Below are 23,368 nucleotides of genomic sequence, written 5' to 3' on the forward strand. Positions count from 1 at the left end.
GAGATGCTGCCTGCATGGGACTGCAACTCTTCAAGAATCCCTGGTGCTTTAGAGCATTGTTCTGAACTCTCCTGTAGCTAACCCTTTTCTGGAAAAGCTGGCAGCTTATCCATTCCTCAGCCCTCTCTCCCTCCATTCATACATTACTCAAGAGGAGTAAGGCTTTAGCAGAATGTGTTCATGCAAATGGAAGGCAAAAGCTTTGGTCTACGGATGAGTTCCTGAGAGCTTTGAACCATAACCAAATGCCTCCTGTTTTGTTTGCTGGGGACACGAGGAGCAACCAAGTTTTATTAACCCATTCCTTTTTGGAATGGTTTAATAAAACTTCCTCCAAATTTTATTAGCCCATTCCTTATTGCGAATTGATTGCTGCATTATGTCAGGCTGAATCCCTTGTCCTGCCTAGTCCAGCAGTGTGCAGCAGCTTCGTCTGCCAGAGAATAGGCACGACACATACATGCGTCAGAGAGCAAATCACAGGGTATTCTCAGAAGTAACTCCAGTGGGGAGGGAAAACCTGAGCTGGCTGCACAGTACTAGACTGTCTTGAAGTTACTCAGCGAACAATTTCAGCTACTTTGTATTTGGAAAATTGCCCACAGTCTCATTTTGCACCAGTTCTACAAACTGGTAGGAGAGTATGTTGGAGCAGGTGCTTCATCTGATGTTTGTGACCATCAGAGGCCGCCAGGGGCCGCTGCGAGAGGGGCAGCGCGGGCTCCCCCAAGAACCTGCGGGGCGAGGGGCTGCGGAGGGCGGGGCAGCACAGCTGGCCTCTCACCGTGGCACTGCTTGTCTTCCCTGCACTGAGCAGGCACAAAAATACATTGCTAGTGCAACATTAAGCACTGACATGTTCCTGTGCACAATGTCACTTGTTTTTTTTCACGAGCAGTCTTGCTGATCTTACCTCATTGATGAATGTAATTCACTCTTAAAGAACCCTGATGATGTAAACTGGAGTACAGAAAGGGAGTAGTTTCTTTGAGAGACAGCACTGTTCCCCAGATTGTCATTTGGTTAGGGTGGAATTGTTATACAGGATCACTGAAGAGGAATAGAGAATGCTTCATAATAAGTATTGTAATTATTTGGATGAATGTTACCTATCAAGAAAACAGAATGTAAGTATAATAAGCATTGGTGGTAGGCAGGAGCTTTGCTTTCTAGGATGAACACTAAATCTGTCTTGCCTAGTCGGTCATGATCCTAAAGGCTATTTATAAGAAGAGGAATGTTTTGTACTCCTGATCAGCTCTAGATTTTGATGCTTAAAAAATATCCTGTATCTTTACAATAGTGTTCTCTCTCACTCACTTTTTGTTTTTATTAGGAGAGTTTTACAGATTTATGCAGACAAATGCTTAGTCTACAAGTAGCAAATACAGTAGATTGTTGAAGCATCTTTATAATCAGGAGTGTGATCTGGATGGATTTTAGTCTGTAACATACTGAAGCATGATTGATTTTACCATAATTACACATGTACAAAACTCGGAAATTGTAGAAATTTTGTTCCATGCTCATGGAATGAAGTGAGGAAAAATGTACTTTTCCTCACTATAGTTTTCTTCATTTATTTAGGTTATAACTCTTTACTGTAATATACAAATTACCTTTTTTTTTCAGAATCCCATTTTGAGTTTTGAGCTACCAATGAACTTAACAGACTGGTTTCCACGCCCAAGAATGAAAACCAAAAGAGAAGAAATACGAAAAATAATCCTGATGCTCCAGGAACAGCAGAACAAGGACAAGAAGGGACAGAAAGACCCAAATTCAAATTTGCAGGAAAAGACAGAACAACTCACAAACAACAGCTCAGACTGAATGTTGTATCTGTTGCATGTTAGCTCCACAATCAAAACTGAAACCTACATTTCTGTCTGCCCAGACTAAAGATTTGGCGTGTTCTCTGCTCAGAGTTACTTGGGAATGTTTAATGCCTGTATAAATGTGTGTCATAAAATGGTTTAATTCCCACAAAGATGTGTATTAAGTGAGTCTGTACATATGTTAATGAGGCCAACTTTTTCAGCATTTGTAATTACTTTTTTTCCACTTGATAGGGAGCTTTTGTTCTGTATTTCTGTTAATAGAACTTAAATAGCAACTTCTAAACATAAAGGAAATAAAGAAAATATAGGATGAAATGGTTACCTTTTTCTTTTTCAGTTAAGTTTTAATGTTACATGCTTAAGTAACACATAGGGAATGATTTGGTAGTGAGATAATTAATTCATATTTTGACCCTATTTAGTTGCCCTTTACAAGATTATTCTGCTTGCACTGCAGACAATAATATGGGTGTCTCAATGTACCGTGGCCTCCAAGAGGGTGATTCCCATCCTCCCAGTATTTAAATGTAGGCAGTGTCATAGTTCATAGGGCCGCTTCAGATTTGGGGGTTTAGAAGATACACATTGCAATTACAATTCCACCCTTGCTTTAGTGGGACAGGCTCGGGAAGGGGGAGAATGCTCTTTGACCAGAGGAGAACTCTTCAAACAGTATTATAAAAGTGGTTTCAATGAAGTGATTTTGAGTGACTCTATTAAATCATATTTTGTGGATCCCAGTTGTTGTACAGGTGTATTTTGAGACTTTCTTCATTAAAAAATTGTATTTTGGTAAGTGTACTTGGAATAGCAGATTGCCCACATTACATTTTCTATGTTACAATTCTGAATGTTACATTCATATGTGCTTTATCTAAGTAATGAACATTTAAAAAGAAAAAAAGTGTATGATTACTATTTTTTCTAATATCCATGCAAAAAACCAAAATACCAGTGTTCATTGCTTGCTTGTTTGTTCTTGGCTTTATGTAGCATCAGACTAATGTAGGGACTTGCTTGGATATTTCCAGTGTATTTTGATTTTACAACAATCGAAAATGTCATTGTTGCTTAAACTGCAAATGTAGCCTTTTATCCCTGTTCTAGAAAGGCTTTGGCATTGAAGTGAGGAAAGTAAGAAAAGATTTGTGCAAGGATATCTATCTCCAGTTCTCTACTTACACAGATATCTTTGAAGGGAACCAGAAAGTGTCACTTCCCAGGAAGCTGTTTGTGGGAGTAGAGGGATCTTCTATCTCTCCTTGCAGATAATATTTTCTTTCCTGATTTTTTTACTGGGAGTGTCACTTACCATTCCTTTCTCCCAAAGAGAAGCAGCAGAGAGTTCATTAGCTGAAATCTGGGCCCCTTGAGATTTTATTTTTGTACACAACATTCAAGTCTAACCCAGTGCTTCATGGCCTCCATGAGTTTTCATTCTCACTAAACCCTGAAAATGCAGCTGCTAATGATGTTACTTTCAGGGTATTCCTGCACAGAGGACTCTCTGTGACACCCTCTGTTTACAGGGGCGTTCTCTCACCAAGGCAGAGTGGTTGCACATAGGGCAGTACAACTGTGGGCTGCTAATCTTTTGTACAAATGACCTGTGGGATCTAAGGGAGTTGTTCATTCCCTGGTTTCTCTTGCATAAACCCTGGGCCCCATGGAGATTATGTAAGCACCACATATATGTGTTCTGTTAGAGATGACTCCTGCAGTTTTCTTGTTGAAAGAATGTGGGGGCAATTTCCTGGACTACAAATTAAATATGTAATGTGCACACCTCTGAGTTGTTTCCTCCTTCAAGTTTTTATCCAGTATTCTTGCAATTGGTGGGGAAAAATAGGGATAAAATAGTTCCAGATTGTGGAAATGCAGGGTCTCGTGTATCTGGCTTTAGTGCAACTGACATATTGGAATAGTAGTTTATACAGGAGAGGGAAGGAAAATAATTTCTTTGAAATAGAGGAGAGACAATTGCAGATAGAATGTATTCCTTCGTAGTCTAGGCTTTCCCAGTGGTATGTTTTAATTATATGGGATATATCCACATTTAATTGATACAATAGTTTTCCTTTTTCTGATACTTGTGATGCAGGTTCATATTTTGATGCTGTAGAACTATTTTGTTCTCTTACTGGGAATGGCCTGGTGCTTCTTCCTTTTCCTTTCTCTTTCCTGTCCTCCCCTTCATCCTCCCTCCCTTTTACCCTTTTTCAAAGCTGTGAAGAAAGTGTTGGATTTACTGTCATTCAATGTTAAAGGTCTCAAGATCTCCAGTCACATACAGCAAGCTAATATACACGTCGAATATAGGAAACTTATTTTTTTAATAAAATGTGACATTAATAGAAAAAAACCTACAGAATTAAGAATGAGTTATTTAAGACCTTCCTGACTTGGTTTAACAAGTTCACTACTGCATGTGCTTGGTGTTTTTTATTAACCTGATGGTGGGCAATGCTGCAATGTTTTGCAATCTTAACAAGTTTTACCACTACCTTTTCTGAATCAGATTTATTCAGTGGAAGCTAGTACGGTGGGGACTCGCTAAGTGTATTTAATAATTGTATGACAGTACATGCACTCTATGGAAAGTATATGTTGTATATTTCTTTAGACAATTCAGGCTTACAAGTGCTTTAGGACTAGCCTGACTGTATTCTGCAGTGTAAGGGATCAGATGGCCACCTAATTAAATGTATCTGTTTGTATTGTTTTTCAGGTTGGGTAGAATAACAGTTAAGAATTCCTATTAAGGTTTTAGATTACTTAGCATAAAAAATGCATGTACTTGTGGTGCACATTTGCAGGATAGCCACAAAAGCAGAAGAGACATATAAGTAGTCCCTTGTGACATTTCTATTTTTCCTGCTGAGAAACTGAGCACACTCTTTAAAAACCAGAGACTTTGAACAGAATTGATTTTTGAGATTGCACTACATTCTTGTCTTGAAAGAATCTGACTTCTAAAATGTTCAGTAAAAAGTGAAAAATCAAGCAGGCTTTACAGCAAGATGAGGAAACTATGCTCTTGATTTTCATTTTTTTCATGTCTTGCATAGCAAATGAGTAAAGCAGAAGATGTATGATTTTTAATTTCTGTTAATATAGTACCTCTGGAAACTGAAATACTAGACTTCTCTTACAAACAAAGAGCAGCAGTTTCCTTAAAATTATTATTTTTCCCTCTGATTTTTAAATAAAATTTATTTTTAGTCACTGGTTAAAGCTTTACATTGATAACATGACACATGTATTTTAGCATATGAACAGAAGTAGGTGTAAAGATGCTTGCTCTTTGCAGTCTTGATTATTGGGAATAATGAGAGGTACTGGAGTCTGATAAAAGATTTAATTTTTATGTTGGTTCAACACTTTTCCTGTGCTGCATACTCAGTGCCCCTAAAGAACCCCTGTGCAGTGAGTTTGGTTCACAAAGGTACTTCTCCCAGTTTTTTTTACTTACCCCATCTACTTCTGGAAATCAAAGGGCTGATGTTACAAACTACAGCTTTGAAACAGTAAGAGTGAGGCAACAGCCATTTTACTTGCTTCTCACCACCATATTTTTGAAGTAAATCCTTTCTGCTTAACTCAATAGTGCCTGCTCAAAGATGTGATGAAAGATGTCTGTTTTCTAGGCTTCAGTCTGTGTAAGGGAGGATGTAATCCGGAAGGAGATTGTTCTCTCAGTTGTGGTCTCTTGTAATTTTCTGACAGCCTTGATTTTGCTTGTTTTTAACAAATTTGCATTTGGAGTTGTACAACCCTGTAGTTACAAAAGGAAACTTTTGGAAATGTACGCCATTCCTTAGGGATTCCATATTCAGTTTTGAGAGTAATTGCTAGCCACAGCCTAGATTCAAACAGCCAGCCTGTTTCTTTGCTAGTTTTTATTTTCTCGTTTGTTTTTTCCTTTAGTTGTTTTTTTTTTCCCTGTGAGATTCATAGTTGATGTACCTGGGGGAGAGTCAGCAGTGCTATTTGCAATGCATGATGCTTAAAAAGATAAGCTACGTTTCATACATGAATATATATGAACAGAAGATTATCTGGATTTAGAAGTATCCAATTTCTAGTAAATGAGACAGACTTGACTTACCTGCCTTTTTTTATTTTTTGTCTTCCCTTCTTTCTTAGTTGTTAATGCTTATTAGTCATTATGTAACTAGAGTTCTTTGGGGTATGACTTTACCCAAACAATCATCAGGTAAGTAATTCAGCAGTGGCAGGAAAGAAAACTATTGCAGTTTTTAAAATAAAAGAGTATTGTATATCTGCAGCAATAGGGCTGAATGTACTGTATAAATAGATGGGTTTTTTTAATAGAATAGTCAAATCCACATCATACATCTGCCTGTTTGCACAGTGTCATAGTTTTAGATGATACCTAAAAGCTCAATTTTCAGGACCAGGTTCTCTTTTACTGTAAGCTGACTGGATAAGGGTAATGGGAAGCAGACTAGTTTGATACACCTGAGTGTTTATTCCCCTTGAGCTGTGAGGATCCACTTAGAGGAAAAGCATCATGCTCCAGCCAGCTTGAGCCTCCTGCCTGCAGAGTCTGTGTAGACTCTGGCCTAAACACCAGAGATTAAAACATGTTACATTTCCTCAGTGGTGTACCTTAGGGAAATTTATCAACTATTTACACAAAACTCTATCTGTTTAAACATATTTCTAAGTTTAGGAACTTGGTTTACTTTTGTACATACACTGATGTCAACTACATGTACTATAACTAAAGATATCAATGTCATCTCACAGCAGTAGTTTGCAAACTGTTAGCAAATCTCTACTCCATTGTCCTCCAGATGTAACTGTTTAAAACAAGCTCTGTGACAGTGCCTGTTTACATCAGGCTTCTCCTTCCTAACTTAAATTTTTAAAAACTAACCTGTTTCCCTTATCTTTATGTGTATGTTAGAAATGCGGTGGTAGCGTGGACAGGGACACTATTATACATTGGACCAACCTATGACATTAATTATAGGAACTCTCAAGAATTACTTTGTTTGGAATTTCAAGTTTCTCTGATCTACAGATTTAGGTTCATAGAATGGTTTGGGTTGGAAGCCACCTTAAAGATCATCTAGTTCCAACCTGGCTGCTGTGGACAAGGACACCTCCCACGAGACCAGCTCAGAGACCCATCCAACCTGGCCTTGATGAATGGCCTGTTTATGTAGCAGACTGAAAACAGTAATTATTTTAGTTCTAGAGAACTTAGTATTTGCATTTTCAGTCCAGGAAATTTATTTATACTATACATCAGTGATATGGCAGATAGTGTGTCAATTCTGTAATACAAAAAAGACAGGCTAACCCCAAAACAGCACTATTACAAGATGCACGTTTCTCACAGAAAATGGCACTAAATAGGTCATAAATTGTACTGGAATGCAAACAAATGGAATATGTTTTTTACTTAAATGTTCATCAGTCCTGAAACTTAAACTGCTTTGTAAACAATATTGTAATAATATCTCCATGTTACAAAAGGGCATTTAAAGGCCGTGAGAAGTTGCACAGCTTCCTCCCATCCTATAAAACCACTGAAATTTCTCGACTTCAAACAAAATTTGTACTGCAAATGAATGTTTAAGTTCCAGAATCAAGAAGACATTTTTAAGCAAATGTCTGTAACAATGTGTTGAATGTGTATGGACAGTTTATGATGCAATATTTAATTACAAAGTCATATAGCTTTTTAATTTTTTTTCCTTCTGTGGAAGCCAGATCTTTGTTTTGCAAGGACAGTATTCTGTGGGTGAATTTATTACCTCATTTTTGGCTCTACACCTTACTGTACACTCTTTTGGTGAGTTTTTCATTCTGCTCTGTTATTCTCTATCTTTCATACATGGTTAATGAACTTGAATGCCGTATAGTTAGCCTGATTTCTAACTTGCTTTCTCACTTGCATCCCAGTGTCTTGGTTGTCTATATAAAGCAAGTAAATTTGTGGAGTCAGTGGAAGTTCCCTATTTCCTAGGGACTTTGTTGAATTCAAATAGTTTCTTGAAATTTTTTCCAGGCCATTTAGATGCTAGGTGGGGTGAACTTGGCTTCACTCTTATTTTGTCCAGTCAGAGTTGCTCCATATCATTATTTCCATATTGCAGATTAAGTGCTGGAGTTCAGGGGAAGATGTTTAAAAGCATTTTTGTTTAACTAAGCTAAGCTACTCTAAACTGCTGAAATTCATGCTTAAGCTACTCTCACTTGTGAGCATTGAAAAGTAAGCTTAAAAAGATGCCTGCTGTTTATTTAGCTACTTGAGAGAAACTAGTTTTGTGGTTAGAACTGTTTGCTTAGACTGAAATTCTATTTACCTGAGATTTATCTGAAGCCAATGTTGAAGAAAGTGTTTAATTTTGTCTTCCAATTTCTTGTTCCGTTCTTTACACAGTGAAGTGCTTTCAACTGTACTTGTGTAGAGCTACTGCTTGATTGCTCTGGGTTTGGAAACTCTGGCAAATCTGGCCCTAAACATCTCAAATTGGGCATTTGAAAATAAGGATGTAGCTAATGATAGCTGGAAAATATTTGTAAGTAACTTGCCAAATTGATAATTTTCCTGTAGCAATAGGTCATGTGCTCATGTTTGAAAACCACTACTTAAATTATTTTTAAAATGATACTTTTTTTCATTATATTCTCATGAACAGTATGAATCATAGAGCTTGTAGTTGTCTTTACTGTGAAATATTAAGTTCCCTAAACACTGTGAAGTTCCCTGACAGACTTAGCATCTGTTGCAAGAAGTATCTGAAGGAAGTGTGATCACATAAAGTGAACTAAACTACTATTCCTTATACAGTCTAAAAATTTTTGGAAGCTTTCTGCCTTCTTAGTGCTTACGTTTGTCTTGTTTAATATGTGTTTTGCATTGTGCACACTTTAGTTTTTCTGACTTCCATTGTCAGTATATGATCACTCCTAGAACTAATGCCACAGTTCTCATTTTTGTTTCTCCATAAGCAGTCATAATGTGTTGTTATTTTCTTGCTTACCTAGATGAAAACGTGAGGGGAGAACTTGTTCTGGTGGTTTTTACAGATTTTACCTAAGCATCACTTGTCCCTTGCCGTTTTCCCTCCTTCCAAACCCCTGATGAGATCCCTTGTATACTGGTTCTTCTCCCAGTCTGTCTTGGCTCTTACATCTTTTAATCTTTCATCATGTCTCTAAGCTCTGTTCTTCTATCTACACTCCAGAAAAATGGCCACTGCTGGCTTTTTCCCTCTATGATCCTGTGTTGCCAACTTCATCCGCAGAGAAGCTGAGGAAGTATGGGCTGGATAAGCAGACAGTGAGATGTATTAAGGACTAAATATCTGAACCTGGAGGTTGATCTATGGTACAGTATCCAGTTGGAGGCTGGTAACAAACTGACCAGAGGCAATGGACACAAACCAAAACAGAAAAGGTTTTCTCTGAGCATCAGGAAACACTTTTTTGCACTGAAGGTGACCAAGCACTGGCATGGGTTGCCCCAAGAGGCTGTGGAATCTTCATCCTTGGAGATACTCAAAAGCTGTCTGGACATGGTCCTGGGCAGCTGGCTCTAAGGGTCCCTGTTTGAGTGGGGGGTTACAGCAGATAACCTCCAGGGGTCCCTTCCGACCTCAGCCACTTTGTGATTCTGTTTGCTCTGAGTTCCTGTATTTGGTGCGACAAACCTGGCTGATGCTGCAGAGAAAATACTAGGCAGTGCTGCTGCAGGAGTGCTGCAGTTCCAGGTGTGATGTTCTGAGAATGAAGCTACAGGGTCAAGGCCAGCCCACATCTGATGCTCATCAGAAGTTCACAGCTTCGCTATATTTGGTTACATTTCAAGACTCTTGGCAAAAGGCACAGCTCTGGCATAAAACACAACTTGCTTGCCAAATCTAAAACTATGCTACAAGTCTCTGGGCAACTTTACTAGAAAGTATAATGCATGTTACTGTTCTTTAATAATGTGAGCAGAAGCATTTTAGCTAGCATTCAATTTGCATCAAATACCTAATTTGGAAAACTTTAAACTGGGCGGCCAAAGGTTAGTGAAGGTATTATAAGCAACTGAAAGCGAAATGCAGCAGTTTTTGATACCTGCTATTTTTCTGGAATAATTTGAGTAGTAATGCAATTCCTAGAACTGTTTGTGAGCAGATAGGTGATTCAGATTATTAGCACATTTAGTAACTGAGTCAGAACTGGACAATTTGGCAGTCTCTGGGCCAAATAAGCATGCCAGGAGAAAACATCATGGTACAGTGAGTGTTTAACTTCTCAGTGAAGTTTGCCTTATCTTGCACTTAAAGTCCTACCACAAGGGGTTGAAGAGCTGGTGGTGGAATTTAAGTGTGGGTGTAAAACCCAGGGTCAAGGGCTGCTCACCAGCAGGAAAGTACGCAGGGTCAGGTTTTAGATAATCTAGTTATCCTACATATGGGAAGGGTATGGGGAAGCAACTTGAGTCTATGCTTTTGGTAGAATTCAGGTGCGTGTATAACTGCGCTGCAAAAGAACAGAGAAAGCTGAAACAATGTGCTGCTTTGGCAGCCTATTTTTCTGGCAAAAGAGTATTAATCCTTCATACAGTAATCAGGGGTCCCCCAGCAAGTTTGTTAAGTGGTTTGCCCAGATGGATAGCATCAACAAAGTTGACATCTTTGAGAGTGGATTTATTCAACAAGCAATGTCAATTAAACTCTCTCTGTTCTGTATAATAACCCTACAGTGATAAGTGAAGGCTAGACAGGAGGGAGGTGCCTGCAAGAGCTTTGCATTCCTACCTCAGTAGCATTAGCAATCTTCCTTTTCAGCATTTTTCTCATGCATATTTTTTTCTTTTCTTGCTTCTTACATCAATGTGAAGCTTAGGAGAGCTACAGCTGGACCCCCATATTTTGTGAATTAGGTTATTGGCACACATCCTCTGGTCCCTGCCCAAAGATGTGTTAGAATTTCAAGGGGATTACTTATTCTTCTTAAACTTTTCTTTCCCAAGACTAGCTCAAAAACTAAAGCTAAAAATGCCTAAAATGAACTGTCTGAAATGGGATTGGAAAACAGTCCTGAAGGTACATTTAACAGGACTTAATTGTTCAGGAACACACTAGATGAACAGTGGCTTTTACAGAAAGATTTACAAATTAGTTAATAACCCCACAGAATTCCCTTTCCTAAGAAGTGTGGGAAGCTCTCAGTACCATGATCTCAGAAATTAATCCATACTAAAGTTCATTTACTGCAGGTGAGTAGGCCCTGCTCCATGAAAGAAGGACAGCCCTATTCCTGGCATCTATAGGTCACCTATTTACTGCAGGCTACTTTTGTTTTTCAGATGAGCCTGTGGTAATTTTTTTGGCAGCTGCTGTTCATCACCAAAAAGGAATTCCATGTAGGTGATCACAGAGTGCATCGAGGGGGAGTGGGGGCAGGAAGCTAAAATTAAAAAAAGCCAACTCAGTGGTAATTGCTATTGTGTGTTATCTGAGTGGCTTTTCCTGGGTTCTCTTTCCTACACTAGAGCTCCTCCCTGTCCTCCAGATGATGTATCTAAACTGGTGGGGCCCATTCTCCTCTTAAACATGCATGAGAGCGGGCCCACGATATCTTTGCCAAAGAGAAGCTTTGGCAAGAAAGAGAAAGAAACAAAAGAAAATTCTTTCCCCAGAGACATGGGGAGTGTTCTACCAGGAATGGAATCCATCTGTCTTCTAACACTGGGATGACTCCAGAAATATCGTCCAGCTACCCTGGGGTACTGTAATCTCATTTTCCTGTCCTCACCATTTGTGTTTATAGAATGAATCCACTCACAAAAGTAAAACAAAAAGCAGTGGACTTCTGAAGGATTGCAAGTTCACAAGTCAGGGATTCCCCTTACCTCCTTTCATGCTATTATTTATGCAAGCCTTGTTCTCTGGAGCTACCCACAACTGAAAATAATCTATTTGCTTAATTGAATTATCCTTTAAGGAGAGGAAATTAAAAAATGGGGCCAGTCCAAGAGACTTACTCTCAGCCAAAAAACAACTTCAGAAACCTGTCACACATTGCTAGGGGTGAAAATGCAAAACCATCGATCTTCCTAAACTAACATGTTGTCAAAGAAAAAACTACTCACGAATTGAAATGAAACAGGAAGACTTTAAATAGGACCTCTTACCTTAAAACATAATGTCTAAAATTTTTTTGTAACTTGTATGAAGCTGTTGAAATACAGAAGGCCTGTGGAAAAGTTAGAATATTAAAAACTATTCAGGCGTAGTCAAAATAGATGTTTATGTAAACTCTTCCGGAAAGAGGAAAAAAAAAAGTATCATTTCACTACTGTCAAAATTGGAGAATTATGTATGTGCACATAACATTAAGTAAAAGGGAGCAGATAAAATAAGACTTACACATTTATTTCCAGTAAATAATTTACATGATAAGGAAATGAATGGTGCTTATCTAGAGTAAGCCTGCTTGGAAAGAAACCAAAGATTGATCCTGGAAGGAACGTCATCTACTACTGCTAAAATCCCAGCAAATTTTCTTGTTCTTTCTCTGAAAATAAGCTGCTCAACCTTGAGCCAAGTTAGAAAGGTTCTTTTGCAAACATATGAACAAGCTATTCTTTATCCAGACAAATAATAGATAAATTGTGTTGGCAGCTTCAGTAGCCACATTTGCAAACTCTGCATTGGTAAGTCCAAAACTGTTCTATAACCAGTGACTTTAGTTTTTATCAGAAACTGACTGTAAAAGTATAAAATAATTTTTGGGGAGTATCTAAGTGCTAAACCAGAATACTCAGCTGTTAGAAAATGGCAAGCTGTGAGGTGTTTTACTGTGACCACATTACACAGATACAGTGCCATTACATCACACTCATGTACACTTAGAGTATGCCAACAAAACAGTGTAAAGCAAATGAACTTCTGGCCTCACATTAAGCTGTGACTTAAGTCAGTGCCCATGGACATTTTTACAGGCAGAACTTTACCCATTACATGTGGTGTGTAAAACAGTTGTAGCTATGTGGAATCCACAGGGAAAGCTAGCTAATAACATGATTCATACACAAGTATTCCACCTGGAGAGATGAATACAGTAAAGGCTTGAAATCGGTGTCAAACCAGATTTTTGCATTTAATTTTTCATCATAAAGTCTGGAGAGAGAAACTGAGCAGTTATGATACTAAACATTTAAGAACAACCCTCTCAGGAGTGAAATTTTTAATGCAAGTATGAGAGCCTTTACCTTTTCCTATTTATACAGAATAGTTTGATCCACTGAGTTATACACAAAAATTCACTTTCATTGAAATTTAAGTAGGACGTTGTATAATATTATTTGAAACGAAAACACATGTAATATCCTCTCAGGGTTTTCTGAGAAATTACCTGGAGTCCTTTACCCGCCCATCCTTTCAAACTACCATTCATCAAGTCCAGGCTGACTGGGGCTTTGAGGAACCTGGTCAAGCAGGCGTCTCTGCCCATGGCAGTGGGGCTGGAACTATATGATCTATAAGGTCCCTTCCAACCCAAATCATTCTGTGATTCTGTGAACACAAACTTTATATCCTCTCAGGGTTTTCTGAGAAATCATCTAGGGTCCTCTACCTCTTATTCTTCCAGACTACCATTCAACAGCTCTGACAAAATATGGTGGTTACTACAATAACACATCTTTTAAAAAAATATATGGCAACTTTAATGACAAAAGCTGTTTACTATCCATAACAACCTGGATTCATATTAAAATGTTCTATTTTAATAACTGGGTGAATGAAGACACCTTGGATATTTGAAGTATTGTCAGTTCTTTGTGGCAGGGCTACAAGAGGTGCATGTCCATGTCCAATGTCAAAATGTGGTGCTGCCATGTATTGTTGATCTTTCCGCCTTTGGAATGCTTGTGGAATTCCTGGTAGGCCATCCAGAACATGGAGTTTGCACACTGCAGACGGTGCTTTTATAGCTCTGGTTCCTCGCAAGACACCCTCTTGCTGTGGTGTGTACAGTGTGAGCCTGCCCCAAGTTCCAGCAGCGCTGACACGCCACCTCTGTGGTTGCCACTTAGCAGTGGAGGCTTCTCCACTGCTGTTTGCCCTGCCTGGTGCACTGAGGTGTGGGAGGAACAGGATGATGCTAAAGGCACTCTGCCCTCGCCCCCCAGCTTCAAACTGCCTCTGCTCCTTATACAGCTATTAAACAAAGCAGCTGTAACCCATCTGCACTTTTGCTGGTGTTCTGAAAAGTCTCAGTTAGACTGGAATTACAGAGGTTCATCCAATTTTCCTAGGAATGAAACTGGAAATGCTCCTTACATACAGGCAATGGGTACACTAAAACATGTTTTGCCTTTTTTTCTGTTTCCACTTTCCCCCACTTTTTGCTTAGGTTGAAGTTCTTGCACTCCGATTTCACTTGTGAGTCTTCCTGTATTTTCCCTGAAGATTCACAGAACAGATGTTGCTGTGTCTTGGGTTATTTTTAAACTTCCCAGGGAGAAAAGAGGGGAGAAAGTAGAGACATGCTTCTTCCAATGAGGGAGAGGCACATCAGAGGGCAAGATAGCTTGGATTGTTTACACTGAAAGTGTTTTGTTGATCGTTTCCTGACATTATATCCTGTTTTGCTAACAGAGCTGGTGTTAGCCAGTCACCAAATTTACATTTTCATTCACTTGTCCGTGCACTATTTTTTTTCCCAGATAAAAATTATCCTTATCTCTCTTTTACAAATAAAAGTAAGGCTGACTGTACAAAGTACTGAAAGGTAATGCCAAAGACAAGCTTCAGTGCTCTAGAAGTTATACAATGTTGTTTGTCCAAATTGTCAAACATTCTAAATTATGTCAAGTGAAGATGCAACCATCAAATTTACCTTACTACTTTGCAGGCATGTGGAATGTTTTAAAGACCAAAACAAGTTCACAGCACATTTCAGGAGTTGTAGGAATGTTAATCTGGACTCAGGATTGAACTCCACCTGTACCCTGCACAGGATGCAGGATTACTCATGCACCTAATGTACTGCCATTTTCCTTCCATGTGTACATCCACTCTAATCCTTGACAGAACCCCCTGAGTTTCTCTAGGTTCCCCCTAAAGAAGCCCCTGGGATTTCTCTTTGTTCTCTAAGAAGCCAAGACATTGTTATGACAATCATATCTGCATGGGCAGCTATGGCTTGAAGAAATTTATGTAAATTATTTATTAGCTAGTGGCTGTACCCACAATGTCCCTGGTGTTGTCCAAACACTCAAAAAGGATGCAGTGAAACACACCCTGCTTAAAGGAAGGTAGCTAGGGCTGCAAAATGAAGGAAAACACAAGATTTTGAAGTATTAACTGGTTTGTTTCCCTTTGTCAGCAAAAGACGTATGAACGAACCATCAGGCGGAGAACAAGGAGGCTTTGCACGTACAGTATTGTGCTGCTCATGAACTATTGTGGGGAGGGAAGCACGGTGCTATGGGAAAGCTGACAAACCAGCTGGCGACGCCAGGAATGAATCGTGGTAAAGCCAAGGGCCAGGGAGGTGACTCAGAGCTGCGGCACGGGAGGGGTGGCTGTGAGTAGCACCAGCGGTGTGACACCCCGGCCGAGCATGATGCAATGCCGTCCAGTGGGGCCACTGTCCCCAGGTCACAGCAGCGCAGCAGCCGGAGATGAACGGCTGGGTGAGGCACATGCCAGGGCAATCCCGCAGAGCCCAGGCTGGCCCTGGGCTGCCTTGCGGGAGGTACAGGGGGCACAGGCCTGGGCAGGCCACGCTGTTCTGCCACTCAACAGCGGGTGCGACATCGCTGCTCCCAGCCCTGTAACATCCGCCAGGCAGGACCCTGGGGACACGGCAGGGACAGCACAGGGCCAGGGCGAGCCTGGGAGAGGAACCGGCCTCAAACCGTCTGACTTGCAAGGTTTGTGCGGCAGGAGAGCCGCCACCTGCTCGGCACCTTTCTTTATGGGGCGATGGTCAGTAAAAACAAAGACAGTTCCCAAGATGACCCTTTATGCAACGGCGTAAAAACAAAGGAAGAGACCCAACTCACACAAAATAACCATAGGCCAGCCCCTCGGCACTACCTCTGCCGCGGAGGGCGCGGGCTGCGGGCTCGGTGCGCCCGAGGGGCGCCGCGGGGCCGGGGCTCTCCGCCAGGCAAGCCCTGCGCGGAGAGAAGGCCGGGCCGGCCTCCCCAGCCGCCACCGCCCCGCCGGCGCTGCCCCCGCCCCCGGCCGGCCCTGTGGCGGTGACGTCCCGGGCCGGGCCGGGCCGTGCCGGGCGGCGGGGGCGGCGCAGAGCAGCGCAGCTGAGGCGGCAGCAGCAGCGGCAGCAGCGGCAGGGCTGGCAGCGAGCGGGGCGCCGAGCGCAGCAGCACCACCTCCATCAGCAGGTAAGGACGCGGCCTCTCCGCCTCCGCCGCCCCCTCCTACCCCCGGCGGGAGGTGCCGGCCCTTCGGCCCGGCCGCAGCGCTGCCCCTCGGCTGCCCCCGCCGCCCCTCTCGCCCCGGGCAGGTGCGATCGGGGCGGGCGAGGCAAGGGCCGGGCCCTCGGCGGGGGAGCGCTCCGGAGCTTGGAATCCCTATGGACTGTGCTTTACTTCCTTAAATTAACTGCCATGGAAATTCTTTCCTTTGTGGGCTTGTTTGGGTTTCTTTAGTATCATCCTCTGTGAAATTCCATCCCTGCGGAGTTACAGCTGTGCTCCCCTCCTTGCTTCAGAAACACTTCTGTGCTGGTGGCATTGTCCCTGTAAGTGAAAATAAAATTTTTATAGCCTTTACTGGCCGGACACGGTACGAGTGGTAGTTCAGTGGAAAAACGTTTTCTGGAGTATTTCTTCTTGAAGTACTTTTGCAGGCTGAGGTTTAGAGAGCAGCGTGTGTCACTGTGATGTACAACTAAAAACCAATACCGCGTTCCTGTAACTTGCATCCATTACTGAATAGGAAAGCTTTAAAGGGTTCGTCTCCTTAATGGTCTAGAATACGACCTGCAGTGCAGCAACTATACTGTTGGTGCTTGTCTAATACTTGGCTTTCATTTACTAGTTCTGAACTACTAAATGCTGCCAAGGCCTGTAGGATGGAGGTAGCTGAACTAATAGTTGTCTGCTTCTGTGAAAGGATGGTTGTCATCTGTTGTTTCAGCGAATACTGCTGACTGCCAGCGCTGTTTTTACAAAGGTGCAGAGAAGTAGCATGTCGTGACTTGTGCCCTGCGGTGCTCCCGGAGGGAACAGACCTTTGGGGCGACCTAATTCCTTACAGTTCAGTTGGCATCGCCGGGCTGCGGGGCGGCCTATGGACTGGGTTCACAGCCATCGAGTACAAAGGTTGGCCACGGGACTGAGTCTTCCTTCTGTTGCAAGTGTGACAAATTAACAGGGTGGAGATGAACTCGTGAGTTAAATGTCATCTGTGTTTTTTAACTTTATTTTTTAGTGGAAAAAAAAAAGCCTAATAAAAATAGAAATACTTTAATTTTTTAAATGTTAATTTTAAAAATTTAAAAATATAGGCAAATGTCTTGCAGTATTTGTTTAAATATAATAAAACTGCTCACACACAAGTTAACATTTAATTGTATGGTTTATAAAATAATTGCAAAAGAAAGATCTCAGTCTTGTTGAGGTGGGAGAGTAAATATCAGAATTATCAGAGCACAAGTTCTAAACCTTTGTGATGTTGCTTTTAATAACATAGAAATTAAGATTTTGCTTGACAGTATTTTTAGTGGATGGGTTTTTAATGTGTCTCAGTTAATAAACTATTTAGTGAAGGCACAGTTATGTCTTTGACTGTAAAACTATAAAGCCAGCAATGCAAACATAAAGGCAGTAAACTTTCCTGCGAGGCTGAATAGCTTTCTGAATGAAAACCATGTCAGTATTTGCAGGAATTCTAAGTTGAACGAATTTCCCCACCCCCATTATTTCTAGTCAGATTCCTCTATAATCTGCACAAAGTACTGTGTCCTTCAGCCTCCGGCATTGCCATGTGCCTTTGTTTTGATAATGGGTCAGTATTTTGACCCATTAACAATAATGTTCTCATAAGGAAGGTGAAATAGTGCTTCCTTGTGCCTGGTCTGCCAGGGTGGAGAAGGCTTTGTGACCCAATCTAACCTTTGTATTTTTGTGGTATTTGATAACACTGGTCTGAGGAAAGATTTCAGGTTTTAGAAATCTTGACAGGCTTATGAGTGCTGTGGCAAAGTTGAGTAGGGACTAACTTTTTATCAGAACAAAATGTGAAAGCATATGATTAAGCTGGCAGGTTCAAAATGAACAAAAGGGGTGTGTTTTTGGTTTTGACTCAATGTGTGGTTAGTTAAGCTTTGGAAATCCTTTCTGAAGCATGTGGATATTGAAAGTTTACAGGGACTTGAAAAACAGCTGGACAAATTAGTGGAAGAAAAACCCACTAAGGCTAACTTGTGTGGAGCACCTGAAGTAGCTCAGGAAGTCACCAAGCTGAGCACAGTGCTGGGATAATAGATTGGGAAAGTACTGTCAATTATTTATCAAATTTATATATTAATTTCAAGCATTGACATAGTGCAGACAACAGACCTGCTGTCTGACCCAGTAGGGCTGCTCTTAGGAAAATTGTTCAACTGAAGTAAGTTATTGAGAACAGCTGAACCAAAGGGACCAGGTCTAGAGACAACAACTCTAAGTGATAACTCTCAGGAAATGATTATGAGTCACCATCAAACATCAGTTTAAAGTGCTGCTGGGGGCAGTTCTGGCACCTTTGTACTTGTTGACATGGATATCTTTGATCAACAGAATTAGCACAAAATATGAAGGAGACTGAGTAGTGCTTTCAAACTGTGTTTTTGATGCTCTGCTTTGGAGGACAAGAGGTTTATGATAAGTTTGAAGGCAGTATTTGAGTACAAGATACTATTTTCAGGTAGAAGATCCCATAATGCAGATGGGTAAAGTCAACTTGGCAGCAGTGCCATGGAAGCAGATGTGAGGGTTACGTGGGATCACAAGAAGCACAGGGATGCAGTACTGTTGAAGTTCAGCATTTAGCTTTTTCTACTAGTGCAGCTTAAATTAACAGAATAATGTGTCCAGTTTTGGCCACAGGCTGTTGAGGAAGATAAATTCAAATGTGTCCATCTACCAGAAATGGTCACCAGGGCTGAGGAAGGTTTTGGAAAACATATCTGCAGAGAATATATATGTTTGGAAGGTGCGTTCCACAAAGCTAGGCAAGCTCATTTCCATCAGAAAGAGATGAGATGAGGGGACAGGAAGATGCTAGAGTATTACAATTAGTGAGAAGTGGTTTGTGTTCTTTTGTCAGTGACTGTATTGAAAAAGATGAAACTATTTACACCCAAGACTTGATGAAGTTCTTAAAATCTGTTATGACTTAGGGAAAACTGAAAGAAGCTAAGGTTGTTCAGTCTCATTTCTGCAAAGGTTTTTGAAAGTCAAATAGGATTTGTGTTAAGGATACATTAAAAACACCCCTCAAAACTGTTTTACTTGTTCTCTTGCAGGGGCTTGAGCCTGATGATTTCTTCAGGTGCTGTCTGTATTTGGGCTTGAGTTTATGTGGAAAAAAGCAATTTCAGTCCTCAAAAGATGAACAGTTTCTCTGATAAGTCCTATAATCTTTCAGTTGCTGGTCATCTCGTTACAGCTTAAGGCATTTGGTTTTAAAATAATTAATGTTGAAGCAAACTACTGCATTTGACAGCAAAATGTTGTGGTTTAGGAGTATAGCCTGTAATACTGTAGGAAATGTAGGTGTACAACCATACTGTCATTTAAACCAGGAAAATCAGAGGGATAAAACCTGAGGTATTCATTATCTACTCTAGAGCATACTGCATGTGGCTTCATAACTTGTGTCCCAGTGTTATAGCATCCTTGGGTCTGAAACACTTTTAAAAAGAACTTTCTAAAGACCTAATTAAAAAAAAAAAGTCAATATCATATGTCTCTCATTTTGTATCCACTTTTTAAAGTATGAGAAGGCATTTTAAAATGGCAACATTTTAACATAGCTTGCCATCTATTTAAGTTTCTACTTTGTTATTTCTTGGAATGACTGTTGTAGGTTTGTAGTAAATACTAGTGACAGTGACTTGTGTTTCTGAAGCATTGATAGATACTGTATCAATATAAAGAACACAGAAAATTGTAGTTTTTGAACTGATGGCTGAGGATAAATCTTCCCCTCCCCACTGAAAAACCCAACAAAACCAGCAGTTTTGCAAAGCTGTATGAGAAGCATCAGCAGCCTTCATGGTTTTTACTAAGGCTCTGATGTCAAGAAAAGGACAGATAAATCCATGGGCACTTTAATCTCTGGTAGACTGACTTCTGTAAGTAATGACCATATAAATTTAATATATGTATTTTATCAAGGAAAGCATGCTAAAGTTGTCTTTTGGTAGGTGCCCATCTTAGAATACCTATTCAAAAAAACTGATTTAGCCAAAGCAAGTTCTTATTGAGCTGTGTGCAGAAACAGAGCAGAGGGTGATGAGGCTGGGTCTGTTTAGTCCTGCCGCTGTGCCATGGTACTGCAGCTCCAAGGCAAAGCTTGTTGACATCTCTGGACAGCATAGCCTGGCCTTGAAAAGGTGGGTTTGGACTCCTTGGTGCACCTACACATGTTAACTTCTTCCTGCTGAAAAGGGAGTTACAGCCAGATGACATTTAACCTGCAGATACAGTGCTGGCTACTGCTCCTGTAGGCATTTAGCTCTGCAAGCTAAATTGCAGCTACTGTCAGCAGCAGGGCATGCACGAATGCTTCATTAAGTAAGGGTTGGTGTCTGGCTACTGTGGCTGCGCTGCATGTCATACCCAGGCATTGTGTCACTCCTGAAGCATTTCTGCCAAGCCAAGGGACCTTCCTCGTAGGGTGAATGCTTCTTCTTCCTCTGCAAGTGCATGGATGAAGGGCAGTTTCTGCTTGCCCCAGAGAATGAGAGATGGATGAGGCATCTGGAATTAAACTTCACTTTTTGTATGCACAGCTTGCAGCACTGCTGCTCTGCAGAATGTGGCCAGTCTCCAAAATGGAATCCGGTCCTGGCAATGCCAAATGGAGGCGCCATAAGCACTACCAGAACTGGGGTGGCCACGTCTGTATGTGCATCTTTTAGGGCTTGATCTACTCTCAGAGAAATTAAAGAGAAATTCTCAGTCTTGAGCTGAAAGTCTGAATGAACCCTGGTTTTGTAAATGCTCAGCAGAAGGCCTTATTTATCATAAAATATTTTTTTTTCTTTTTTAAGCACCATCTCTTAAGAGAGCTTGCTGAATTTATTTTGCAAAGGTAGTTCAACAGACAAATTAAGAGTATTATTTACACAGTGGATAATTGTTTCATGAGCAAATTTGTTTTCCTTGTAATTAACAAGACTTAGCGGACAGATTTGAAATTTGTGGAGGGAAAAAAAAAAAGAGAAGTAGAGAATTTACCAAAGCAAGTTGTTCACAAAAATCTTCAATATTAGCAAGATCTCTGACTGTATTTCACAAAAATATCAGCAACCTTCTGAATTATATCTAAATGTTTCTATGAATCCTTCAGGCCTGAGCTGAAGCCACAGAAATATTGTTGCTTTTTGCATTGTGAGCAAGTTCAGATTTGTATGGTCCAGAGCTCCATCCCTCTCATCTGCTATATTGTCTTTGTTGCCATGCACTCAGCAAGGATTTGATCATGTCAGGTGCATTCTCAGTGTTCCAGATCCAAAGGAGTCCATCTGTAAGGTGATACTGTAGTAGCCATGTTTAGGAAGAAGCTGTCTGTGGGAGGACATCATGTCCTTCTCCAGTCCTTAGGTGTGCTCTGTGCAGGAGGTCATGCCTGTGGTGGGCTGATGGCACCCCTTCCAAGTTCACATCTGTGCTTTGCTCTTTCCTGATTTCTTTACATGCAGTCCATCACAGCTGCTCTGTAGTGGGGGAACTGACAACAATAAAACTCTTTGACCAAGTCCTTGGTGCCAAAGATAGGCAGTTTTGCTGTGTCTCCTCTTGCCTTGTCGGGGTGAGCGCTGTGTGCACCAAACCTGCTTATCGTGGCACTCTGCTTGTTTGAGGGGAGGCATTGGAGAGTTTTGGGGGAGGATGCTCTGTAGCTGCTCATCCAATTCAAGGTTTAGTCATGTGCAGTAAGCTTTTGTGATGTTGGCCTTGCTTACATACTGCAAAGTTTCCAGGACAGGGAGCAGAGCATTCAGGAATGAAGAATCTGATGAACATTTTTGATGACTTCAATTTTAACAATTCTTTTGGGTTGCAGTTTGTAAGCAGTTAGGCTGAGGTAATTGACTGCTGGATCCTGAAAGGAGAAAATCTTAATGGCTGTATCTTCTTGCCCTTCCCAGCAGTGTGGATGGTCATGGGGCTCCTTCACACCCCAGTGCAAATGGCTGGCTCTGCAGAAAGCAACAAATCCCATCACTTTTCTCTTTTCTATATCTGTGCTGCAAAGGTAGAGCAGCAGAGATGAGGGGAGGCAGATGAGGTGTGATAAGTCACTGTCATTCAGCTCATCCTCTCTCAGGAAGCCACAACCTATTTTGCAGTCTCTTAGACCTGTGTAACCTTCATTGGCTCTACCAAAAGTTAGACAAATGCCTCCATAGCCCTTTGCAGAGAGAAATAGAGACATAAAGAGAATATGCAGGGAAATTTAATAGAATCATAGAATTATGGAAGGGCCTGGGTCAGAAAAGACCCTAAAGATGATCGAGTTCCAACCCCCTGCTGTGGGCAGGGACACCCAGGCAGAGTCACACACAAGGACAGAGTCGTAGAATAGGATAGGAGAGCATTATAAAAGATTATAGACTTCAGAGGGCCCTACAATAATATGGACTTTTATTACTGTGTAAAAATAAAAACACTTGGGCTTAGTACATGTGGTGGTTTTGGGGCTGAGAATGAGTTTATTTTGTGGTTTTGGGGGTGAGTTTTTTTGTTGATTTTTTTTTTTTGTTACCTGAAATCTTTTACAAAGATAGAAAAACTGATGATATAAATTTTTGTCTCATTTTCTAGGCTCCTACTGAGTTATTTTTTCAGTGTTTGCTGATTGCTTTAAAGCCTTGGCATTGTTCATGCAGGCAGCCTTTATGACAGGTGCTTGTGTACACAAATGGCATTCTGCAGTGGATTCTCTCTCTGCCGTACAGCAAGGAGTGTTACCTCTGTGGACATGCCAGGAATGATGCTTTTTCTCCTTCTCTCAGACTTGTTGGCTTGCTTGTCAGTGAGTGTACTGCTAGGCCTGTCAGTCCTCCTCTTCTGATTTTTTTTCCAAAATAAAGCATCTAATGGTTTTTACAGATTTTAGTAGCTGATCTTCTTTTGGCTGTGGTTAAGAGCATTGCTTCAAATTTCAAAGTAATTGGGAAACAGAAGAGAGGTGGGCTGTCATAGTTGTGTTGAATTGGAGCTCTTGGGAACAAAGGTCTCCTGTTTCTTCTGTACACGTGGTTTTGCAGACAGTGGGATGATCTCTGTCTTCAGTTGTCAT

At 40.9% G+C, this 23,368-nt stretch overlaps 2 protein-coding genes across 16 annotated transcripts in view; both read left to right on the forward strand.

Moving 5' to 3' along the window:
* SENP6 (SUMO specific peptidase 6) overlaps positions 1-3,624 on the forward strand; it is a 73,038-nt gene extending 69,414 nt beyond the window's left edge. For all 15 annotated transcript variants that reach the window (XM_068183873.1, XM_068183875.1, XM_068183878.1 and 12 more), the window contains one exon: positions 1,633-3,624. In XM_068183873.1, coding sequence (XP_068039974.1) covers positions 1,633-1,833 — 201 coding nt within the window. In that variant the 3' untranslated portion in view covers positions 1,834-3,624. The remainder of the gene's footprint in view (positions 1-1,632) is intronic.
* Positions 3,625-16,094: 12,470 nt separating this feature from the next.
* Positions 16,095-23,368, forward strand: part of MYO6 (myosin VI) — a 101,364-nt gene continuing 94,090 nt past the window's right edge. The window contains exon 1 of the mRNA XM_068183869.1: positions 16,095-16,233. The gene's annotated coding sequence lies outside the window, so the exon portion shown is untranslated. The remainder of the gene's footprint in view (positions 16,234-23,368) is intronic.

Source organism: Anomalospiza imberbis, chromosome 3 (assembly GCF_031753505.1).
Source record: "Anomalospiza imberbis isolate Cuckoo-Finch-1a 21T00152 chromosome 3, ASM3175350v1, whole genome shotgun sequence".
Lineage (NCBI taxonomy): Eukaryota > Metazoa > Chordata > Aves > Passeriformes > Viduidae > Anomalospiza > Anomalospiza imberbis.